The sequence below is a fragment of the Gymnoscopelus braueri genome (assembly GCF_963280865.1).
Source record: "Gymnoscopelus braueri genome assembly, chromosome: 9".
NCBI lineage: Eukaryota > Metazoa > Chordata > Actinopteri > Myctophiformes > Myctophidae > Gymnoscopelus > Gymnoscopelus braueri.
In genome coordinates, this window is record NC_137610.1 from 12,136,181 (window position 1) to 12,158,610 (window position 22,430).

The following is a 22,430-nucleotide window of genomic DNA, read 5'->3' on the forward strand; positions in this document are numbered from 1 at the left end:
CGGTCGTGCACACACACACACACACACACACACACACACACACACACACACACACACACACACACACACACACACACACACACACACACACACACACACACACACACACTAAACCACCCAACAATACGTAATCATTTGTCTATGTTTTTTTTCTCGATAGAAACCGTCTGGATGTCATATTCATGTTTATGTTCGTTTTAGTAGTCTATAAAACATCAAACTAAATCTTGAAATTAATTAGAATTTTTCTACATTTGAGAGAACTTTATTGCCTCTTCCACCTGATGGCATTTGTTTTACGGTGACATTCTGGACCGGAAATTCCAAGATGGTGGATTTGAATGAGCTTCAAAACGGTGTGAATGAATGAATGAATGTCTTATTTCCGTGTCCGGATCCTGATCCTATACACAGTGGTGGACAGTAATTAAGTAACATTTTTGAGTATCTGCACTTTACTTGGGTATTTGTTTTTTAGGATACTTGATGACTTTCATTCCACTACATTTGAAAGACAAATATTACACTTTTGACTCCACTACTATTTCTATGAAGGGAAAAACAACATTGTGAATTAAACACTTGAGCCCTATTTCAAATATAGTGAAAATAGAAGATTTCAATTTCACTATCTTTGGATTTTAGGGAAAATGTAAAGTTTTTATACAGCAATGCATTGATATTAAAAAGTAAAATTACTTTTGAATTTGTACTTTTGAATACTTGAGTAGTTTTTAAAAGCATATACTCCAGTGCTTTAACTTAAGTACACATTTTCATAACTTTCACTTGACCAGGAGTATCTATACTTTGACTCCAGCACTGGGGTTGAGTACTTTGTCCACCTCTGGCCATACATACAGTACATACAGCACATGCATGTCAGACCCATTCCGTCTTCCCCGGCAGTGTGTCTTCGTCGGAGTCGTCGTCGTCCTCGGCCCACGAAGCGAACAGGTCGGCCAGCCTGGAGAAAAGAGGCCCCCAGAGGGCCAGACTGTGGAAGACCCGCTCCCCCTCTGAGCCGGAGGAGTTGAGAGAGCTGAGAGAGCCGGCGGTGGAGCCGGCGTCTGACCCCGCGCCCTCGTAGTCGAACACCAGCAGACAGTCATAGGGAGGAGCCGAGGGGTCACTGTCAGCCGCACGCAGGTTCTACAGGGGTCGACAGGGGTTTCATATATATACCGTTACACAATGGTGTAAAGCAACTACTGTATGTACATTTACTGTACTTAAGTACAATTTTGAGGTATTTTTTACTTTACCGGAGTATTTCCAATTTTCAGTACTTTTACTTCAACTCCACTACATCCACTACATGCAAAAATCGTACTTTAACTCCACTACACTTATTTGAAAACTTTAGTTACTAGTTACTTAGATATAAATGATTTTATTATAAAACCTACATTAACCACTTTATACATAGGCTATTTGAAAATAGCCGATCTACAAGTTTGCAACGCGTCGCATCATATTTTCAAACATTTTTAGTACTTTTAATTTTGGTACTTTGATGCCAATACTTTTGTACTTTTACTCAAGTAACATTTTGAACACAGGCCTTTTACTTGTAACAGAGTCTTTTTATATTGTGGTATTGCTACTTTTACTTTTAACACAAGTGGATAATAAATTAATACTTCTGTATATTATGATACTACACACATCCTTAATAAAGTTGCCAATGTCCTCATTCTCCTGTGGTTGTAAGCGATAGAGGGAGTGGGTCTGGGCTGCAGGAACCACATCAGTGTAGAAAACCACTGGGCGGTTGTCCAGTCCTCTGTGGAGCTGACTCAGGTCATACTTCTGTTGTAGAGAGGAACAAACACACACATTCACAGCTCAAATCAATTCAAAACAAGCCTAATTCAAAATTTTGAATAAGGCTTTCCCTTGCAGAATATATCTAATTGAAAATAATCACACCTTAGTCACACTAAAGACATATAATGTTTTGATCCCCTCTCCACACAGTCAAATTTTTCCTTAAATTAGCTGCTCCATTAATTTCAGAGCATATAACACATATTTTTAATCTCTCTGTGTCTACATGTATTGTTCCAAATATTTGGAAAATGGCCCATATCTCACCACTACACAAAGGTGGAGTTGGAAGTGACCCAAATAATTATCGGCCAATTTCCAAGCTTTCCTGCTTAGCGAAAACTCTGGAGTCATTGGTAAATAAGCAGCTTAAAATATTTGTATCAAACAATTCTGTATTAACCCCACTTCAGTCGGGTTTTAGAGCCAAGCACAGTACAATCACTGCCACTACCCTAATTATAAATGATATTGCTTCTGCTGTAGATAAAAGAAAACATTGTGCTGCACTATTCATAGATTTATCTAAAGCCTTTGACACAGTTGATCATTCACTACTCTTAAATATACTACACAGCACTGGGTTTGATGGAGATACCTGCACTTGGTTTCAGAGCTATCTGACTGAGAGATCCCAGTGCGTGAAAGCTGGGAGAGCCCAATCAGGGTTCTTGCCAATCTCCAAAGGCGTCCCTCAAGGGTCAATTCTGGGCCCTGTTTTATTTACTTTATATATAAACAACATAGCTTTGTCTCTTGGTGGCTGCCAAGCCCATTTTTATGCAGACGACACCATTCTTTATTGCATTGCTGAGTCTGTCCAACTGGCAACTGAAAAATTGCAGTTGTCATTTAATGTGTTTCAGGATTCCCTTAAAGAGCTGAAACTTGTACTTAATGAAGGAAAAACGAAATACATTTTATTCTCTAGGGCCAGGAAATAGATTATAATAGCCTACATATTACTACCTCAAATGGAACCATCATAGAAAGGGTTACTGAATATAAATATCTTGGAATTTGGCTTGACGAAAAATTAACTTTTAAATATCATTTAGACAATCTTGCCTGCAAGCTCAGACAAAAGATTGGCTTCTTCTACAGGAATAAAGCTAGTTTCCCAATGACCTGTAGAAAAAGAGTAATTGAAGCTGTTGTTCTCCCTGTTTTGGACTATGGTGATGTCATTTATAGGAATGCTTCCCCTTCTACCCTCAAGGTTTTAGATTCAGTTTACCACTCTGCCCTGCGCTACATTTCTGGTGAACATTTTAGGACCCATCACTGCATCCTATATGACAGAGTAGGTTGGCCATCCTTGGCTGACAGGCGAAACAAACATTGGTACCTATTTATTTTTAAGGCAATTGATGGGACTTTGCCATTATATATTAATTCATTGATAGAATGGAATCCTGGAGCGCATGGGACACGCTCAAATGACTGGCTGACGCTGAAAGTCCCTAGGGTAAGGACTGAATTTGGGAAAACAGCCTTTTGCGTTAATGCCCCAACTACGTGGAATGACCTGCAGCTGAAATTTAAGATCAGTTCGCCCATAACATATGGTCAATTTAAATCTTTGATTGCAGATCTACCCACAAATGTCTGTAACTGTTTTTAATTTTGTTTTTGTTCTGAATGTCATTGATATGATTATTGATGTTGTATTGATGTTGTACTATGCTGTATCTCGACGACACTGCAAATGAGGGCAACCTCAATGTCTTTCGAGAATAAATAAAGGTTTGAAATGAAATGAAATGAAATCTGGAGTGTTAATTTACCTCTGTGTGGAATGTGTGGCGGAATGAAACAGTATGGGACAGTTTTCTTAATCTCTTGGAGTTAAATGAATGCTCCGGGTCTTACTGTGCTCGTCCCCAGACACCAGAATAAACATCTGTGTTTCACATTATGTTTCAAAATGAACAAAAACTGGATAAGAAATTGTGTATTTCAAAATACAGTTTGGATGTGGCAAAAAATATTCTTCCTATGTGCTGTTGATGACAGCAACAACTCTAAATGTTTTCCCCACGAAAATACATGATTTATTGAGTATGTATTGAGACACACCTGGTCCTCTTCCCCTCCTCCTTCCTCATGGTAGTAGAAGATGTTGCCTCTGTCCACGTCCTCCAGCAGAGGGAGTGCTTTCACAGAGCGTCTGCTACCCAGCCACAGGAGCAGCAGCAGGAGCAGCACTGTGGTGGACAGTTTAAAGTATACTGTAAGTAAATAGGCAACACAACTAATCAAAAGTGCAAATTACAGAGTACATTTTCTTTTTCAGTGCATTACTGAATTGAAAATGTTCCCGCAAAAATCGTAAAAATATGTTCTGAATGTGAAATGTTCAAATATTGTGAAAATAGTACATCTACAAGCTCACAACGTGTTGCACCGTAGATCGGCTATTTCACTATATTTGGGAAGGTGCTGAAGTGGTTAATTCATAATATATTTTTGTAAGTTTGGGTCTCAAGACTCCAAAAATGTTGTCAAGTACAGTACTCAAGTAAATGTACTTAATTACTGTCCACCACTGCCCACAACCTAGAAAGGAGCCCTCATTGGAGGGCAAATCTCCACCAGGGGGCAGAGATTTGCTTTATTTTATGGGGTGACATACACAGGACTGCAAATATGGCTCCCAAAACTCCAGTTGTGACTGAAGGAACGTGTGCCCGGGGTTCTGGGTGTGGAATGAAGCAGGTGCTGAGGGCTCCTTGACATTGGCACACCTCCACCTCCAGTGTGCTGTCCTGGAAGAGCATCTGGGCGTCGTAGATTCGCATCACCACACTATAATCCCCAGGAGACAGCGCTCGCTTAGGTACCAGTGCTGCTTCATCCCCTGTGAGAGGAGACAGGAGGAGAAGAGAGACATATATGAATATAGATACCTAATGAATGCAACAACTCTAGCAGAAGTAAACATATTTTTGTCATGTTGGCTTCGACCCTATGTTACGGTAGAGCAGTGGTTCTCAAAGTGGGGTCTGCAGACGCCCAGGGGTCCTTGAGGGGATTCCCAGCTAAATGTTGGATAGTTAGGAACCAAATGGACCCTTATAGGTCTGTAACTGGACTCCAAAGGGCCCATTTGATTCCATTTGTACACTGTCCGAGTTATGGGTGTCCGTGGCCTAATGCATACCAAGCTACGGTCATGGGGTCCTTGAAATAAAAAAAGTTTCAGAACTGCTGCGGTAGAGAGCGCTACAGATTAGGATTAGGGCATATTATGGGTCATGAATGATGGAGTGGCGTGGTTCACAATCTATACCTATGAATGAAAGGTATTCTCTTACTTGTGGTGTTGGTGCTAATGGTCCAGTTGGCTCGGTGCTGTCCCTGAAGCTCCACAGTGTACGGCCCGGTATTCCCAGGCCCGTCCTTGTCCATGATGTCCAGCAGGACAGGAGCGGGGTCCACGCTGCACAGGCTGACCTTCCTCTGCCTGATCAGAGGAGCGTTATCGTTCACGTCCCACAGAGTCACCACCAGAGTCCCCGTGCCCGTGGCTGGCACCGTATCTGGAAGACAGGATGGGTGGCTTTGATGTGTTTTAGCCATTTAGTTGACGCTATTACCCAGAGAGAGATGCAAGGAGTGACCATGTAGACCAGTGGTTCTCAACCTTTTCAGGCTGCGACCCCCCAAAATAATCATATTGGAAGTGGGGACCCCCCACCCTGACAAGCACTTGGAATTGTAGGAGTTGAGGCATTACATTTAGTTTGACTCGGTTCCACAGATAAATATTGTGAAAATAGCAGATCTACAAGCTCACAACGCCTTGCATTAAGAGGCGTTGTGAGCTCAAAATAAGTAAAAATAATTTTGAAAACATACCTCAGGAACACTGTTTTTATGCTGTAATGAAACAGCATCCTAATTCTAAACACTTAATATCCAAATTTGTCTCATTGTTTTCTAAATTATCTATTCCATCAACAACTCATATCAAGACCTCATGGGAGGCTGATATTGGTGTGGAACTGTCTGATGAGATCTGGAGCGAGGGTTTGAAGAGGATTCACTCGGGCTCAGTCAATGCCAGATTGCAGCTTGTCCAGTTCAAGGTCATGCACAGATTACATTACTCTAAGGTCAAGATGAATAAAATGTATCCAACTGTTTCCGATACTTGTGACAGATGCAACATCTCCAAGGGCACGTTGGGTCACACTTTCTGGTCTTGCCCAAGGATTGTTTTATTTTGGCAAAACATTTTCGCTTGGTACAGCAAACAGTATATGGTTTTGACATCGAACCTGATGCACTAACTGCATTGTTCGGTTGCTCAGAGGCCTCTCTTGATCTGCCGTATTCTGTCCAGCAGACTCTTATGCTTGGCACACTAGTAGCAAAGATAATTATTCTAACAGAGTGGAAAACCGCCACCGCTCCTTGCTTTACCAGATGGCTCAATGAATTTGTATCTTTGATACACCTGGAGAGGCTTCGTTGCAACAAACCGGACAGTCTGGCAACATTTGAATATATATGGGGTCCTGTCGTGACTCATCTCGACTCTGTGTGACTGCTCTGTTTCTTTTTTACAAGCTCGATTGTTAATGTGTCCAATTGTATATTGTGGTCTGTTGTACTCTGTCTGCCTATATATTACCTCATTGAGATAGGTTAATTACTCATGCTTACACATTATAGTCTGGTGTTTGTTTGTTTGTCCTGTTGTGTCTTGTCTTATGAAAAAATCAATACAAATTAATATACAAAAAAAAGAGGCGTTGTGAGCTTGTAGATCGTCTGTTTTCAAAACATTTGCCTCTTTCTTTTATTATTTGACAATTTGGCCAATGTTTTACCAGTTTTTATAGTATAGTTTGTTGATTGTTTTTGATGCAGTAATGGTCTTTTTCTTTCTTTCTTTTTTTTTGGTATTAAAAAGGTCTTAAAAGTCCTTAAATTGTCACTTCACTGTCATCTGGGTAGCCCCACAAAATCATGTGGGGACCCCCCCGGGGATCCCGACCCACAAGTTGAGAACCACTGATGTAGAAGCTCCATGTGTTGCCGTTGCTGTAGTTATGTCTAAAAGGGTGCACACACACGCACGCACGCACGCACGCACACACACACACACACACACACGCACACGCACACGCACACGCACACGCACACGCACACGCACACGCACACGCACACGCACACGCACACGCGCACAGCACACACACACACACACACACACACACACACACACACACACACACACACACACACACACACACACACACAAGTGAAAACATCATCAAAAGGCCCAGCCTTCAGCCTGGCAGAGACAATATAATATAATATATCAAAATTCAGAGCAGTTCTAAACAAGAATAATGAGAATCTATTCTGTTGATTCAGTAACTGTTACCATTATCAGATGCCAAAATTAGAACTGTGTATTTGCCATTCTTTACAAAGATTGATTCTCTGTCCATGGTGATTTGAGTTTTGACCAGTCCCGACTCTTTATTAATGCTCAGCCACTTGGCCATATCACCTCTCAGCTTATATCTGAAAGAGAGAGAGAGAGAGAGAGAGAGAGAGAGAGAGAGAGAGAGAGAGAGAGAGAGAGAGAGAGAGAGAGAGAGAGAGGAGGGAGCAACCAATCTGATTAGAACTACAGAAACATGCAACACCATTATATAGCGGGTCAATAATTATGCAGAAAAGTAATGTAAAAATCATTGTCATCTACTGCTAATTACAAAAACAATTCCCTATTCTTACATAATAATTATGTAAGAATAGGGAATTGTTTATGTATATTATACTACACAGTCATTAACTCATTGAGCAACAATGCATTATGCTTAATTTCAAATGATTGCCTTGACAGTGTCTGCATGCATTTGAACGTGTGCGTGTGCGCGTGCGTGTGCGTGTGCGTGTGTGTGAGTGAATAGGTGTGTTTATGAGTGCATAGTACCCAACTGTCTGCCTCCTGGCTGTGTCTGGGTCCTCTGCCCTGCATGTGCTCACAGTGCTCCCTACAGGCAGGTCCTCTGACACCAGTACATGAATCTCTGCCGGGTTGAAGACTGGGGGCTCGTTCTGGTCCTCCACCCTCACCGTGACCGTGGCTGTGGAGGTGGTCACAGGCCCGGTGAACGCCACCTCGTTCTCCACCACCACCATCAAGGTGAAGACCGCAACACTCTCAAAGTCCAGCGCCTTTCACGATAATGATAATGAATTTATTTGTACAGCACTTTCCCAAACATAGTTACAAAGTGCTTTACAGAACAAGGTAAAAGAGCAGCATGATAACCATAAGAGATACAACTACAACATAAGATCAGTGAATAGAATAGCATGATAAAAACAAACCACAGAAATGTAAAATAAACACAGATAAAAACAATAAAACACTGAACTGGCAAGAGGACCTAAGTCCTAGGAAATGGATGACAGTGGTAAGCAGTACAGATGGGTGTAGGAGATTTAGCCTTTGTAGTTGTTTATCATTATTGATTTATGTAGGCCTATTCTACTTTCTAATGCTGGACACAAAATTTCCTCTGGTGAATATGTTATGTTATGTTACACTATGTTACGTTACGCTACGTTATGTTACGCAGTGAATAACTATCAAAGAGATTAGCCTATGGACTGATGCCCACCTTGGCTGCTGTGAGGATTCCCTCCATTTTACTGGGGCCTGTTCTGATGTTGAAGAGAGCGCCACGGTTTCCTTTGACAATGGAGTATTTGGTGTTGGCGTTGGGGGACCCAAGCTCATCAAAGTCATTAACAGTGAGCTTTGCCACTTCCACGCCTGCCGAATTCTCAGGGACTGATGTAGATATCTACAGGAAATACCAAACCAGATATAATGGACCCTCTTCACAGCAGACATTTTGAGGTAATGGTAAAGGTTATAACATTAGTTTGCATTTTTTTTTCTTCGTTTTTTTTCATTACATTTCATTACATTACATTACATTACGGCAGGGCCGGATACAGAAATTATGAATTGGGGGGGCATTAAGAAATGCAGTTTTTTTGCGTTTTTTCCGACTGTTTGTGTAATACTGCTTCCTATTGTTTAGGAGTAGACTGCCCATGGAAAATCAGGGCAGAGGATTATTTGAATAGTGCAATGATACATGATGGAATATGGTTAAGGATTATTTTGATTATGGTAAGCTCACATTTCATATCATGACATAAATGTAACTTTCACAAGCCCCCCCATAATAATAATAAAAAAAAAAAAAAAAATGTTTTTCTTTTTTTAGATTTTTTTTTGGGGGGGCAGTCAGGGCATTTGGGGGGGCATTGCCCCCCCTTGCCCATGCCTAGATCCGGCCCTGCATTACGGTCATTTAGCAGACGCTTTTATCCAAAGCGACTTACAATAAGTGCATTCAACATAGGTAGGGAACAAAACTACTAATTACCAGAAGTATTAAGTGCATTCTCTTCTAAAACAAGCAACTAAGAGTATACCTAGCGCTAAAGTAAAGGTGCAGTATATCAGCTACCTACTTTCATCAAGATGTTTCTGTGTGCCAGTGGGAAGTTAACTATTAAAATGTAATTGAACAGTGCCTCTCATACAGTAGTGCAGCACACACATTTAATTACAGGAAGCTATAGAACAAGTAGAAAAAAATATAATCAAGGCAGTGTAAATTATGATAAGACTACGTAGTTGTACTTACTGATGGATGTATAAATTGTGGGGCGTGATCGTTGCTGTCAGTAACAGTGATGATAACGGTGCAGGAAGCGCTCAGCCCCGACCCCTCCATGTCAGCAGCCTCTATGACCAACTTGTACTCCGGGTGGGTCTAACAGACAGTGGTGTAAAATAGCTAAGTACGTTTACTCAGGTACTGTACTGAAAGGACCACTTCACCCATTTTCAACCTGTAACCTTGTGTTATTTCATGTTCATGTTATGGCTGGTGTGCAGTACAGTCTGTGAGTTGGGCAGTGATATTGGGGTTTGAGTTGATTGCCAGTCAGACAGTTTGGGACACATGGAGAGTTAGCCCCTTTCGGAACCCTGTATAGGTTACCTTTGTTTTGTATTTGGGATGGCGGTCCCAAATACAAAAAAGGTATACAGGGTTCCGAAAGGGGCTACTGGAGAGTGTGACTCTGACAGTCCAGGGTGAATGTGAACAGGGTGAGACTACTGTAGAAGCAAGAAGGGGACTTTTCCCAAGTTCATTCTATTTGGATCGTTTGGATATCCACTGGATGGATTTTATTTCCATTGTGAAACATTTTCTGGGTTAAGGGTTTCTAATGAGGACGGACTGTGAGGAAGAGTTGGACTGGTGGTAAGAGTAGGCTGTCTTGCCATAATTGCATAGACAGAGTTGGAGTTTGCTTTCTTTTTGACATTGGGCTTGAATAACTTTCGGTTTTTTTGGACAGCTGAAATTTTAGCTTAATATTTTCCATTGAGACTCTTTTGTTTATTATTATTGTATTAGTTACTTTGCAGATTCAGAAAATTACAGTAATACAAAACATACAATAACTAATTAGGCCCTATTTTATATTTCGGCTATTAAAAAATGGGTGGTCTACAAGCTCAGATGTGATTTGAAAGATAATGAGTTTCCTATAATGGCATGCAGAAAATAGGGATGCCAGGTTTAAAGTGGTTAAAGCACAATAATACATGTAAACAAAATACGTACACTGAAAGTGTGACTAAATAACAGTGTAAGATATTTTCTAAGCAAAACAACAATTAATAAAATGAAGTTCTACGCCACCTCTCTGTCCAGTCCAGCTGCCACCACACTGATGATGCCACTCACAGGGTTTATGGCGAACATGTCTGTCTGGGGCACAGTGGGGACCTGAGCTTGAATACGATAACGGACAATGGCGTTTTCTGTGTTAGGGTCATCACGATCCATAGCCTTGACACTCATGACGGAATGATCTAGGGGCGAAAGCAAAAAGAATGTAATGTGTGCGTATGTGTGTGTGTGTGTGTGTGTGTGTGTGTGTGTGTGTGTGTGTGTGTGTGTGTGTGTGTGTGTGTGTGTGTGTGGGGGGGGTAGTTTTAGAGAAAACGTGACAATATGAAAACATGATGAATATTGACGTTTGGGTTCATGAATTATCTTGATTTTTTAAAGATATTTTTGGGGGCTTTTATTTGACAGGACAGTAGGCTGACAGGAAATGAGGAGAGAGATTGGGGGTGACACACAGCAAAGGTCGTCGGGATTGGGAGTCGAACTCACGACACGGTGTAAAGCTGGATTACCAGCGTATATGGTATGTGCGTGGATTGCTATGCCAGCGGGCACCCCATGGATTATCATGATTAACACTGGTCACAGCTGGAGATTATGTGCAGTTGGATGCAGTGTCTCACCGATGGCACAGGCCTCGTTCACCCTGCCAAGTAAGGACTGATGTGGGAACTCTGGACGGTTGTCGTTCTGGTCGATGACTCTGATGATGAGCATTGTGGGCTCCTCAACATTTATTCCCTCACTCAGGGCATGTGCCCAGAGCTGTAAAAATCACACATATGGAGATAGTATGATAGTACAGTGACTGTACGTGGATGAAGAAACCCTCCACACACTGTTTTCAAATGCAAAAAGGAACAATGATTCAGCCGTTCGACCTCCTTCAGGTCATATACAATAACCTAATGAAGGTCTAACAATCAAAACGTTTCCCTATCAATATCTTTCTGCATTCAAAGTGTGTAGGAGTCTACGTTGATCTGCCTTTTGTTTTCTTAGTTTTCCTATACACCTTGCTCTTGCCTAGTGCTTTTTTTGATACAGATACCCTTAATAGTGTGAATGTATGTGCACACTGTACATGTAGATACATTGTATTTACTTGAACACTCACTGCATGACACGCTTTACATATGTTTATTCTAAAATGTATTTATAATGATGTGGAATAAGATTGCTGCCTTGTAGCCTATTCTATTTTGACCTTTACTTAATATGCTTTATATCTTCATTTATCTTTATATTATTTATCTACTTATTGGCAACTAAAATGACCAAATTTGACCATGAGGGATCAGTTAAGTCTTACTTTGATGTCAACTGACCTGGTATTCATCCTGTTTCTCTCTATCCAGTGCCTTGGTTACAAACAATGATCCTGTTTGTGAATTAAACGTAAAAAGGCCCTCTGGAGGCTCATCGACTCCTGGTCCTGTGATCTTGTACATTATTGGCACCTTTTTGGCATTGTTTGACTTGATCTAAAGCATTGTTCAACAAGAAAAATATGTCATTCAATGTGTTAGTACAAAATACCTACAATGTGTGAATGAATTCAAAATCCTTCTATGATCCTGCCAGTGTCATGCAATTCATTGTGAGCATCATTACCTGCACCATGAATTTGGGATATGGACCTCTGTCATTTTCCGGGATGTTATTTGGTGGAATAATCCAGTCTCTCTTCATCCGTATCAAACCGTTGGAAAAACGTCGGAACTCCATGATGGGATGTTCCTAGATGGCCACATTAGAAACGTTGTTTCCATGTGTATACTGTACTGTACCATACTTAGGCAAAATGTAATAGTAACATAATTTAAAAGTGATGGTGTGGACAGTGCCAATGCCTTTCATAAGGAACACATGATTGGGTAAGGCACTCAACACATTACTTCACTACCATTATTTTGTCATTGTTCTGTCCATTCAGCCTACCCTGTTCCTTTATTATGTATGCCCAGTCCTTTTTGTGCTTCATTTGAAGGTGTTTTCTGAACAAATTACTTGACATAGAAAGTCATATTGTAATGTACCATTACTTTCAACTGAAGTAATGTGTAATGTTTTACATTTTGAAAGTAATTTTTACAACACAGTAGATATAATACATTTCATTACTTTTTTAACAATGTTTGTACCTCTACAATATTGCTCCTTGGGACCTCATTTTTAGAACTTGTGGCACTTTGGTCCAAGCAGCACGGGGAGATGTCTGCTGTCATCAGGAAAGCCAGACACTGAGAAGCAAACATCAGTCCTACATTATATCATATTCTTAAGATGCAGCCAACAAGATAACACAGTAAAATCCTGAGTGTACTGTACAAATTGGCCAGAAATGGTCAACGTCTTGGGTCTTTTTGTACTGTACCCTTGTCAGAGTTGAGGGTTTTACAGTGTACCTCATCACCACATTATTTTGTTTCATTCTGATTGTTGGAGGTAATTCAACTGAAATAAAACTCACTGTATAATTAACCACTTTAACCCTTATGTTGTGCATGTCATTATAGGCGGTCATATTTTGCTATTAATCATACAAAACAAGTATATTATGCTTAAGTGGTTAAATGGTGCTGTTGAATAATAAATGGCAAATGTTGTATACCATTTATCTACAGGGTATTTTTCTGATTCTTTGCAGAAATCACACCAAGTCTGTTGCGCTTCCAGCACTCACCTGGATGTGCCTTAGTAGCCCCAGGTTGCCCATCACCCGCTTTACAATAACTAAGTTCCTTCTAGATGTAAGGATTGTCTTCCACGCTCTTCTGTGACCTGGATATGCCGTTCCTTTCTCAAGGCTTATCGTCAGGGTAGTAACAATCATCAGTAGTGAGTCCTTAATCCAAGCCGGGCCACTTCCTCAAAGAATACAAATAACTGTTCTTTTAAAAAAAGTATTTGGGTTCCGTATCTGCCTGTGGGTAAAGGTAGATGGTGTTGACTAATTTGGTTCCTGCTGATGCTAAATCGACGACAGCCTTGTTTGATAGTATCAGAGCAAAGTTGGGTGCAAAACAAAGTGGTAGAGGTGACCTCGGGCAGGCTCCTACAGACATGCAGGTGCATGTTTACTGTGTAAGTACATGGTCACTGCTTTGGAATTAAGTGCATCTCACCTTTTAAAAATTGTGCCAATGCCTGCGACACATTTTCTTTGCAAAAAAAAAACTTATTTTTGTTAATGAAAAACAAAAGTTTTAAAAAAATGTCTGATACATGTTCTGTGGTAGGGCTAAGAGTGCCAGTCAGGTGAATTTTCCTCACAGAAGACGGTAACCTGTTTACAAAACACTTGGGTATCAGGACAGGCTCATATGACACTCGGCAAATAGAATGCTAATGTTTCAAACAGGTTCTAGACCAGTTAGCGGTAAAGAGGTGGGAAGAACAGGGCATATGAGTGATGTGGTAGGATTGGATTAATGATGGTTTAACTTATTGCACAATGGAAAATATATTTCTTTTGTAGATTTGCATCTCATACACTTTGAAAAAAGACTGAAATAGTTTTGTATGTCTTGAATGTTTTATTCAAGGTTTCTGAAAATACACAGGTTTCTAAACATTAAACATCTGTACCTTTAATTCACCTTTTTACTTTAGGCGGAGACCCAAATTAAAATCTTTGACAGAACAAACATTCACACATAGGTAAACATAAAGCTGCAATCGGAAATTATTTTAATAAAAAAAACTTAAAAACAAAAAATGTTTTAACCAATCTATATGGTAGAGCAGAGGTTTTCACTTTGTGAAAGAGAGCCTGCCCTGGGAGCAATACCTCATCTCATACTATACTCAAAAGTAAGACGGACAATCTAACTGATGGGAGGCCATTTTGTAAATTGTTACGGTTGAAACCTCTTTGGAGTAAGTGTCCTACCTGGTGTCAGTTAGGACACTTGACATGTAGCACTGCCTGAAGCTCATGAACACAATATCTCTCATTGCCTCTTGGAGGTGGAAGAAATTTAGTTTCCCACACGGGAGAACTGGGTTCAAACACACATGAAACTTACAGGTTGCAGCTTGAAATGGTTTCACATTGCGGATCAAAGAAAATATCACAAATGGATTGTCCAGAGCCAAAACCTGAACGTCTAAAAGCAAGAATAAAACATTCTCTTCAACAGCATTACTCAGGCAAGGCAGAAAGTGAATTTGTGCATTAGTTTACAGTATAGTACTTCAGTCACTGTTTCAAGTATACAACACACATAATTTAAGTTAAACTACAAAATTGCACAATTGCAAATTGTTCATGGAATAAACTAAATTATTTTACATAACGGTACTAATGAAAAATTACATTGCTTTTGTAACTCTGACTTCAACTGACGTAAACTACAGTAGAAAACGTGTAATCTGTATAAAATCAATGATAAAATAATAAAAAATTAAAGAATTAAAAATTAAAAGCACAGAGCTAGACAGAAAGCTGTTTCAAGTTAATGTCATCGCAAACAATTCTTTGTAAATCGCTTTAAGCAACAGGTGCCAATTGCCCTTTTTGTCCAAAAATATGAAGACAGGAGTTACACGTAGTTAAGTATTGTTGTGCATCATGTGTCTGCTCAAGTGTCAGCTGTGGCGAGGTTTGGCCAGGTCGGAGTTTAGATACACCACAGTAACTGTAATGTCATCCCTGTACATGCGTGCTAGGTCTGCTGGCAATGTCAGCATAGAGGATAGCCTTTCTTGACAGAGCTCTCCATATTCGCCAGTGCCCAGGGCATGTCTGATGAGGTGCGTGGCAACGTTTTGGTCCAGGGCAGGAGTGGCACGGACTTGCCGTTTCAACAAGAGATCATGCATCTGGCCCAAATTCATCCGTTTCTCAGATGGAGAGACTGGAGCCTGAGGAGAGGGAGGGCGAAGAGTAGAAGTTAGGCATAGCAAAGCAACTTTTGGAACAAAAAACTAAATGTTTACACTCGGAGCGTCATAAAAGTGAATCAACTTGGATGGCATCACATTAATGTTAACAAGCCTTCATCAGAACCAGGTTTTAGATGTGCTGACATCAGCGAGTGCAAGGAGAATGAACAACCTGAACATGTCCTGACAAGCTGGCACACGATAAGATGCACAAACCATTCATCAATTAATCTAGCCTTTAATGGTTTTCACACTGGCAGCAACCACAATACATGTCAATTCCATCCGACACACACACACACACACACACACACACTACCTGCAAGTGAATCCCACTCAAGTGCTCCCCAACAAGTCGCACAGCCTCCTGGCTGCTCAGCTCGTCCCACAGTCCGTCAGAGCCAAGGATCAGGAAGCGGTCCTGAGGTCTCAGCTTGTGATAGGTCAGCTCAGGTACCACGTCCAGGTACGGTGGAGTCAGGTAGTTGGGTGGAGTGTACTGGTACAAGTTGAGAGAGTCCAGGTCCAAGCCAGAGTCCAGCCCGTTGAGAATGCTCTGCTGCAACTCACGACTCCACTTGAACCTCACGTCACCGAAGGAACGCAGGGGCATCAGGACCTGGCAGCAAACATGTGGACAGGCTAGTTAGTTCACTATGAGAGAAGAAATTAAGTACACTGAGACACTAGCTTCCTGAATTCTGCTATTATTTCAATGTACTGTAGTAGTGTTTACTCATCAACCCAATTTCTCCCCAGCGTCTGCTTTTGCAAGCATAGACTTTGTCAGCGTACACTGGAATATGTGCAAGAAGCTCTATTATACTCCGTTGTCTTTGTGTCTTACGTCATATTTATTGTGTATTTATTTGTCTATTGCTTCACATGTGCCACTGAATCCAATTTCTTTTTTTGATGTGTGGACAATAAAGTTGATCTAATCTTATTCTTATGAAGCTATAGTGAATGCTCACCCCCAGCAGTCTGTCATCAGTGACCACCGTGTTGCTCTCAGAGGGGGGATGTTGGGCTCTGATCCGCTCCATCTCAGCCTCGTTCTGGGAGTTGTGGTCGAAGGAGAGCGGCAAGGCACTCCAAGTCCCGTCGTCCTCCTGCACCCCCAACACGGCTCGGCAGTCACCGGTGTTGGCCACGTGGATCCCCTCCATGCCCACATGGGCCACACAAGCAGTGGAGCCAGCGAAGGCAACCTGTAGCAAAAGAGGATACAGAATATTGTACACTAGTGTTGTGTGCAATTTATGCTAATCTGAGCTAGATGATACTGACATGCGGAGCGTTTACCTGTATAGCTGTGCTTCTCATGAGGTCACTGGAAAGAGGGACCTGCGCCTCTAAAGAGATATCTGTGTCAAGTCGCTTGAAGGCATAGTCCATAGCTTCCTGTGGGCTAAAGGGAGAGTGGAATAATGGGTGCACTGATCGTACTTAGTAATGCAGGTTATCAACAACAATTTATCAACTAAATTCAAGGTTACAGTACATTTATTTCTACATGCACATAATGGCTGTCCATTCTGGCAAGAATGCCCAAATGGATAGATTCATTATGCTAACCCAGTCAGTCGAAGTGCAGATGGTGAGGATCAGAATTTAAAGCTACTTATTTTATATTATATTTCTCTACTCTTACCTTGTACCTATCCTGTGTTTCATGCTTTATGTTGTTGCTGCTAAAACACCGAAATGTTCACACAGCGATCAATAAAGGTCTATCTATCGTTTTGAGGCATTTCTGCTCTGCAGAGAGGGAGGGTAAAGGTCGTAACACACGGCAAGCGGTTCACGCGGGCGTTACCGCTCGGATCTGTGGGCATCGCCCCGCGATCATTGTTGTTTTGTCCTCCTGCGTGGTGCGGAGAAAACAAAAGCTCACCACAATCCAGCTCTTGCCGCCCGCGTGCGCGTGCACAAACAAGCACGTGCGCGAAGATTTCACAGGACTGCGCCCGCTCGCCTCACCGCCCCTCAACTTCTCCGTGCGTCCCAAATAATCGCCCGCCGCTCATTGAAAATGAATTACGTAGGCGTGTTGGCCGCTTGCCGTGTGAAAGGACCGTAAGTCTTCCTTGTTTATGTGGTATGCTCATTTCATTTAGAAGCAGTATGTCAAGTGTCAAATAATAGTTGTACATGCACGTGTCTGGGCACCTAGTTTGCAAACATACATACCTCATGCCATCGCCGTGTTCCTCACTATCCAGCATCTCCTGCCAAAAGACTCTGAGGTGGTCTACGTAGAGGGAGGCAGACTCGCGGTAGATAACGTCACTGTGGTGTTTGTACCACTGTAATATGGGAGGGACTGGTCGTCCGTGCTCCATACACCTCTCCAGTTCCTCCAAGGTTCGCTGGGACATCATGGCTACGGCTACATAGTACGGGAGACGCTCGCTGACTGCCTGGGCGCAAGCAGCGCCCCCGTGCCCGTCAAACACTCCAAAGAGCATACCTTTTGTCTGTTCAACAACAAAAAAGAAAGAAAAAGCATTTAAAAACATATTTTAGACGCTGAGAAGAGACCATGGGGCAGACCAAGGACCAGGTGGAGGGGATTGGATCTCCACGCTAGCCTGAAAACGCCTCAGGATCCCCCACTCACAGCTGCCTAATTGGCTACGGAAAGGGAAGTCTGGGATTTTCTGACTCTGATAAACGAAGAGACTAACTATATTTGCCCACGCCTATTGTAAGTGTGTCCAAATTATATATTTTGGGAGGAAACAGGCAAACTTTGCTAGATGAAAGAAAACTAAGACTGATGTGGAATGAGGAGAACATGCCTACCTGTAGGCAGGAGGCTGCACTGCGTCGGTCCTCAAAGGGTGTGTTAGCGGCTAACTGGTTGCTCTCAAACCTTTTCACAGCACTGAGGCCCCTTGCATCAAACTCGGGTACAGTCACAGCCTGTGATACAGGGACAAAGACATGCATTAAGCATTTTACCCTTGATAAGTGATTGGCTGGTGGCTGCAGAATAAAGTCTTATCATATGTAAAATGTACTACAATTGCATTCAGCGTAGCGATAGTTCATGTAGGCACGGAAGGCAGGAGGTTCACTTTCCTCAGACCCCCCCCCATTCATTCGTTAACAAGCTAATTCATTCGTACTCCCACAAGTCAGTACGGTCAACCTCACGTCATTCTTATTCGCTACAAGCCAACTCACTCACGTCCTCATTCCCCACAGTGCAACTCTGGCGCTTCATTTAAGCAGCCCTTATTCTTGCAGCCCAATTCTTATTGTTAATAGGATGATTTGTGGATTTGTACTGTGGTTCTATGGATTGTGCTATCATATGTGGTAGTTTTATTATGCATTGAAGGTTCAATGTTATGTTAATGTAATAACTGTCACACCGCCAAACTGAATGCAATGTCATCATTGCAATAAATGGTAAATGGTTAATAAATGGTAAATGGTTAATCCTGAGCTGAAGTGTCTACATGAAATACTTTCTCTGTACAATGTCCAGAGTTCATATCGATCACTTTTTTATTGTACAATCTACAGTTGAAGAGTTAAGCTGTGATTAGCTGTGCAGACAGATCCATTTAAATGTCCACCTGTGGGACCCAGTACATTTGAGTAATTTTTCCACTTGCATGCATTTAATCAAAACTTATTTTTTGCCATGAGTGGAATCGCCCTCTTCTGTCTATTAGTTAGAATGTAAGTTTAGTTACTTCAGTATTGGCTTAATTTTTCAGACCAGAAGCTTGGTCCTACTCAGTCAGACATGTGTTCTCACATACATGTGTTTAAGTTCAGAGTTGCAGTGCATGTGTGAAACCTCTCAAAGACATGCAAAGCCTACTGTATGCCCAGAGGTTAATTTAGGGCGCAAATAATAGGATGTGTTCAGTTAACATTGACTGTAGAGTATTCTATTTCTAAAGGTCCATCCATTCATTTAGTTTTTAAAGTTGTTTAACAACTAAGTTGTTTAAAGTCGACGCTTTGACCGATTCCAGCTTACCTGCTCATTGGCCCGCAGAATGCTGTTGATCTGGACCCGGCTGAGCCGAAAGGCTAGATCCTGATGGGTTGAATGATGCCGGTCGGCCCGAGACACAGATCCGGTCTCGGCAGCGCTGTGACACCGCCGATGTGATTTGAAGCCGCTCCAGGAGGAGAAGTGGGACTGTTGAGTACATGTGGGTTGTTGGATGGAGGGGGAGGCACCAACGCCATACTGGTAAACCTGAAAATCATTAAGATATGGTTGGGAGCTGTTGGGCAGTAAACTAGCCAGGGGTTTCCTTAGTTTGGTACATAACACAATGAGTAAAAATAGACCTTTGACAGCCATATTGACATAAATAGCAAGTTAATGTTACATCCTGTGCAGGTGTTACATTACATTATACTGTTCTGTTTAGATCAAACAGAGCCCAGGTGCTGCTAATTGTGTATGTTGGCTTGCTGGAAGCTATATTGTAGGATGGTGGAGAAGAGGAACTCTTGCTTTCTATTGAGTCAATTGGTCGGACAGTGGTAGACAGCGCAGAATCATTATTTATTATACTATATTGTTATTATGGTTGCTTATATCTAACCTTTATCTTTTACCATCACTTATAGTACTTATATAATACATTATGATATTTGGTAGCTTGTAAGAGCTTAGATGTCTCCACTTGGCCTGATAGCTACTGTAATTTGTTATGGTTCAGCTTGTCCTTGAAGCAACTAGTATCACTATTGTCTGATCCCTGTGTGCTCCTTGGCACAATTACTGTAGCACCGACCTGGGTGTTATTGTACTTCGCCCCATGATATCATGTACATTAACCCATTAAGACCTGAGGACGATTCTACACATTTCTTCAAAACCCCCAACAGTTTTCAACAAAACGTATGTTGCTATTATCAGTGGTTCTCAAACTTTTTCAAAGTAGTCAAGGATGTAATTGGCCGCGGACCCCCATCTCAAAATATGTTGTTCGAGGGACCCCCAGAAGCAAAGATTTGAGAGAATTTATATTCAAAAAAGAATTTTCACGATTTTTCAAAAATAGCAGATCTACAAGCTCATAGTGTGGCACTCGGTGCCGCGCTATGAGCTTGTATATCTGCAATTTTTGAATAGCCAAAGTGTAAAATAATACTTTTTTAGCTCAAATCTAAAAATGCGACACAGATGCGTTCCCGGTCTTAATGGATTAAAGCATAACCACCGTTTAGAAGACACGTCACATTTGTAGACATTTGTAGACATTTGTAGGTCAGGTCTTAATGGTTTAATTATTCAATTGAATGAGGATTGGGGACAGTCAGTCAGTCACCTGGCTGGAGACAGTGGAGGACAGTGTCAGTGTGCAGCTGGAGGCTCTGTGGAGGATGCTGGTGCACACACGTCCAGACATCTCAGTGGAACAGCTGGTCTGGTCGCTCTGATAGCTCAGGTCTCGGTCACCTCAATAGCTATACATTTGTGAGGAATCAGTGGTGTAAAAGTAACTAAGTACATGTACTCAAGTACAGTACTTATACACTTTTGAGGTCTTTTTTATTTTACTGGAGGATTTCCAATTTTCAGTACTTTTACTACTCCAATACATCTCAGAGGCAAATATTATACTTTTACTTCACTACAATTAGTTGAAAACTAGATACTAGTTAATTTTGATGCAAATACATTTATACTTTTACTCAAGTACATTTTGAATACTAGACTGTAACAGATTATTTCTACATTGTGGTATTGATACTTTTACAAAGTAGGAAAAAAAAGTAATCTTCTTCCACCAATGTCAATAAATAGAAGCAATAAGGTCTCAATATAGTAATGCATGGCATGCAAGCATTAGCTAACGCCAAGCTAGCCAGAGGGCAGAGGCGTATATGCATGTAGGCTAGTTTATAATACCATTAAACAGACAAAAGTAACCAACTTATGACACAGTCTGGTGTGGGCTTGTTTCAACAATATAAATAGGCTCATTTAAAAAGATATTACCTACCTAGACACTACCAAACGTTGTGATCCAGAGGTTGAGAAGCTCTAATGACAGCCGGTGGACGCCATGATGATTGTCTGAGTGACGTCATCACGTTGACATTATCTGCGTCGTTGTTAGTTATGACACTATGGAATGCGGAGGTGCTCTATCTCTCAATGAGAGATAGGAACTATCCTATGGATGGCTTTGCGGCGAGATCAATGCGTGACGTTACTCTCTTTTCTACATTCTGGAGGGAATATCCACCTTTGCCAGGTCTGCTTATTATAAGCGACTTTGGGCTTATTTTTCTGTGAAGTTGCTCGTACATTTTGTGGCCGGGTTGCGGTTTTTTGGGCTTAACTAAATGTTGTTTAAATCAGTGGTTCTCAAACTTTTTCATGTCAAGGAACCCCCCCCCCCAAATGAACATGTACCTTGGCGGCCACACATCTGAAAATATTTCGTCCCAGGTACCCCCATACAAATTTGCGTATTAAAAATGTTTCAAAAATATTTATTTTTCAAGATTTTTCTTTGAAAATAGCCGATCTACAAGCTCACAACACGACGCGTTGCGAGCTTGTAGATCAACCATTTTCAAATAGCCAACAATGGTAGGTTCAAACTAAGCGTTCATGTGGCTTCTTTTGGGCTTGTTTTCATAGACCTGTTTGCTTATTTCTCTCACAAGATCTGGCAACACTGGTAATATCCCATAGTCGAGAAGAACATAGTGTGTGTTTGTCCCATGACCCAGAAGAACGGCGTCCTTGTGATTGGATGGTTGTTTGATTGTTTAATAACAATCTGCTGTTTCAGTACTTTACAGTTTACAGTTGGGAGATCAGATTAAAGTGGACGAGGTAGCCATTTAATTCATGTCAACAATAACATCATCGCTAGTTTAATGACAGTCTTGTTTTACTAATTATCACAATCGTGTGATAAAATGAACAAACAATTCAAATTGACTACTAATAACCCG

General features: G+C 41.4%; 2 protein-coding genes across 3 annotated transcripts; both read right to left on the minus strand.

Moving 5' to 3' along the window:
* Positions 1 to 321: 321 nt before the first annotated feature.
* LOC308091524 (B-cadherin) lies at positions 322 to 13,844 on the minus strand. Of its 2 annotated transcripts, none has more exons than XM_080437185.1 (15): positions 13,270 to 13,844; positions 12,728 to 12,826; positions 12,198 to 12,323; positions 11,912 to 12,067; positions 11,207 to 11,348; positions 10,638 to 10,765; positions 9,522 to 9,650; positions 8,478 to 8,663; positions 7,784 to 8,028; positions 7,226 to 7,368; positions 5,148 to 5,372; positions 4,466 to 4,690; positions 3,910 to 4,037; positions 1,669 to 1,812; positions 322 to 1,152 (listed from the first exon to the last, which is right to left on the minus strand). In XM_080437185.1, exons 1-15 carry the CDS (start codon positions 13,417 to 13,419, stop codon positions 883 to 885), a joined length of 2,496 nt encoding a protein of 831 aa, XP_080293311.1. In that variant the 5' UTR covers positions 13,420 to 13,844; the 3' UTR covers positions 322 to 882. The 2 variants fall into 2 exon arrangements, with proteins under 2 accessions (XP_080293311.1, XP_080293310.1); XM_080437184.1 differs by having other exon boundaries at positions 10,593 to 10,765.
* Positions 13,845 to 14,188: 344 nt separating this feature from the next.
* Positions 14,189 to 21,532, minus strand: pdp2 (putative pyruvate dehydrogenase phosphatase isoenzyme 2). Its single transcript, XM_080437173.1, has 9 exons — positions 21,464 to 21,532; positions 20,786 to 20,924; positions 19,477 to 19,701; positions 18,282 to 18,401; positions 17,667 to 17,953; positions 16,779 to 16,884; positions 16,448 to 16,684; positions 15,793 to 16,092; positions 14,189 to 15,452 (listed from the first exon to the last, which is right to left on the minus strand). Exons 2-9 carry the CDS (start codon positions 20,864 to 20,866, stop codon positions 15,177 to 15,179), a joined length of 1,632 nt encoding a protein of 543 aa, XP_080293299.1. The 5' UTR covers positions 20,867 to 20,924; positions 21,464 to 21,532; the 3' UTR covers positions 14,189 to 15,176.
* Positions 21,533 to 22,430: the final 898 nt, after the last annotated feature.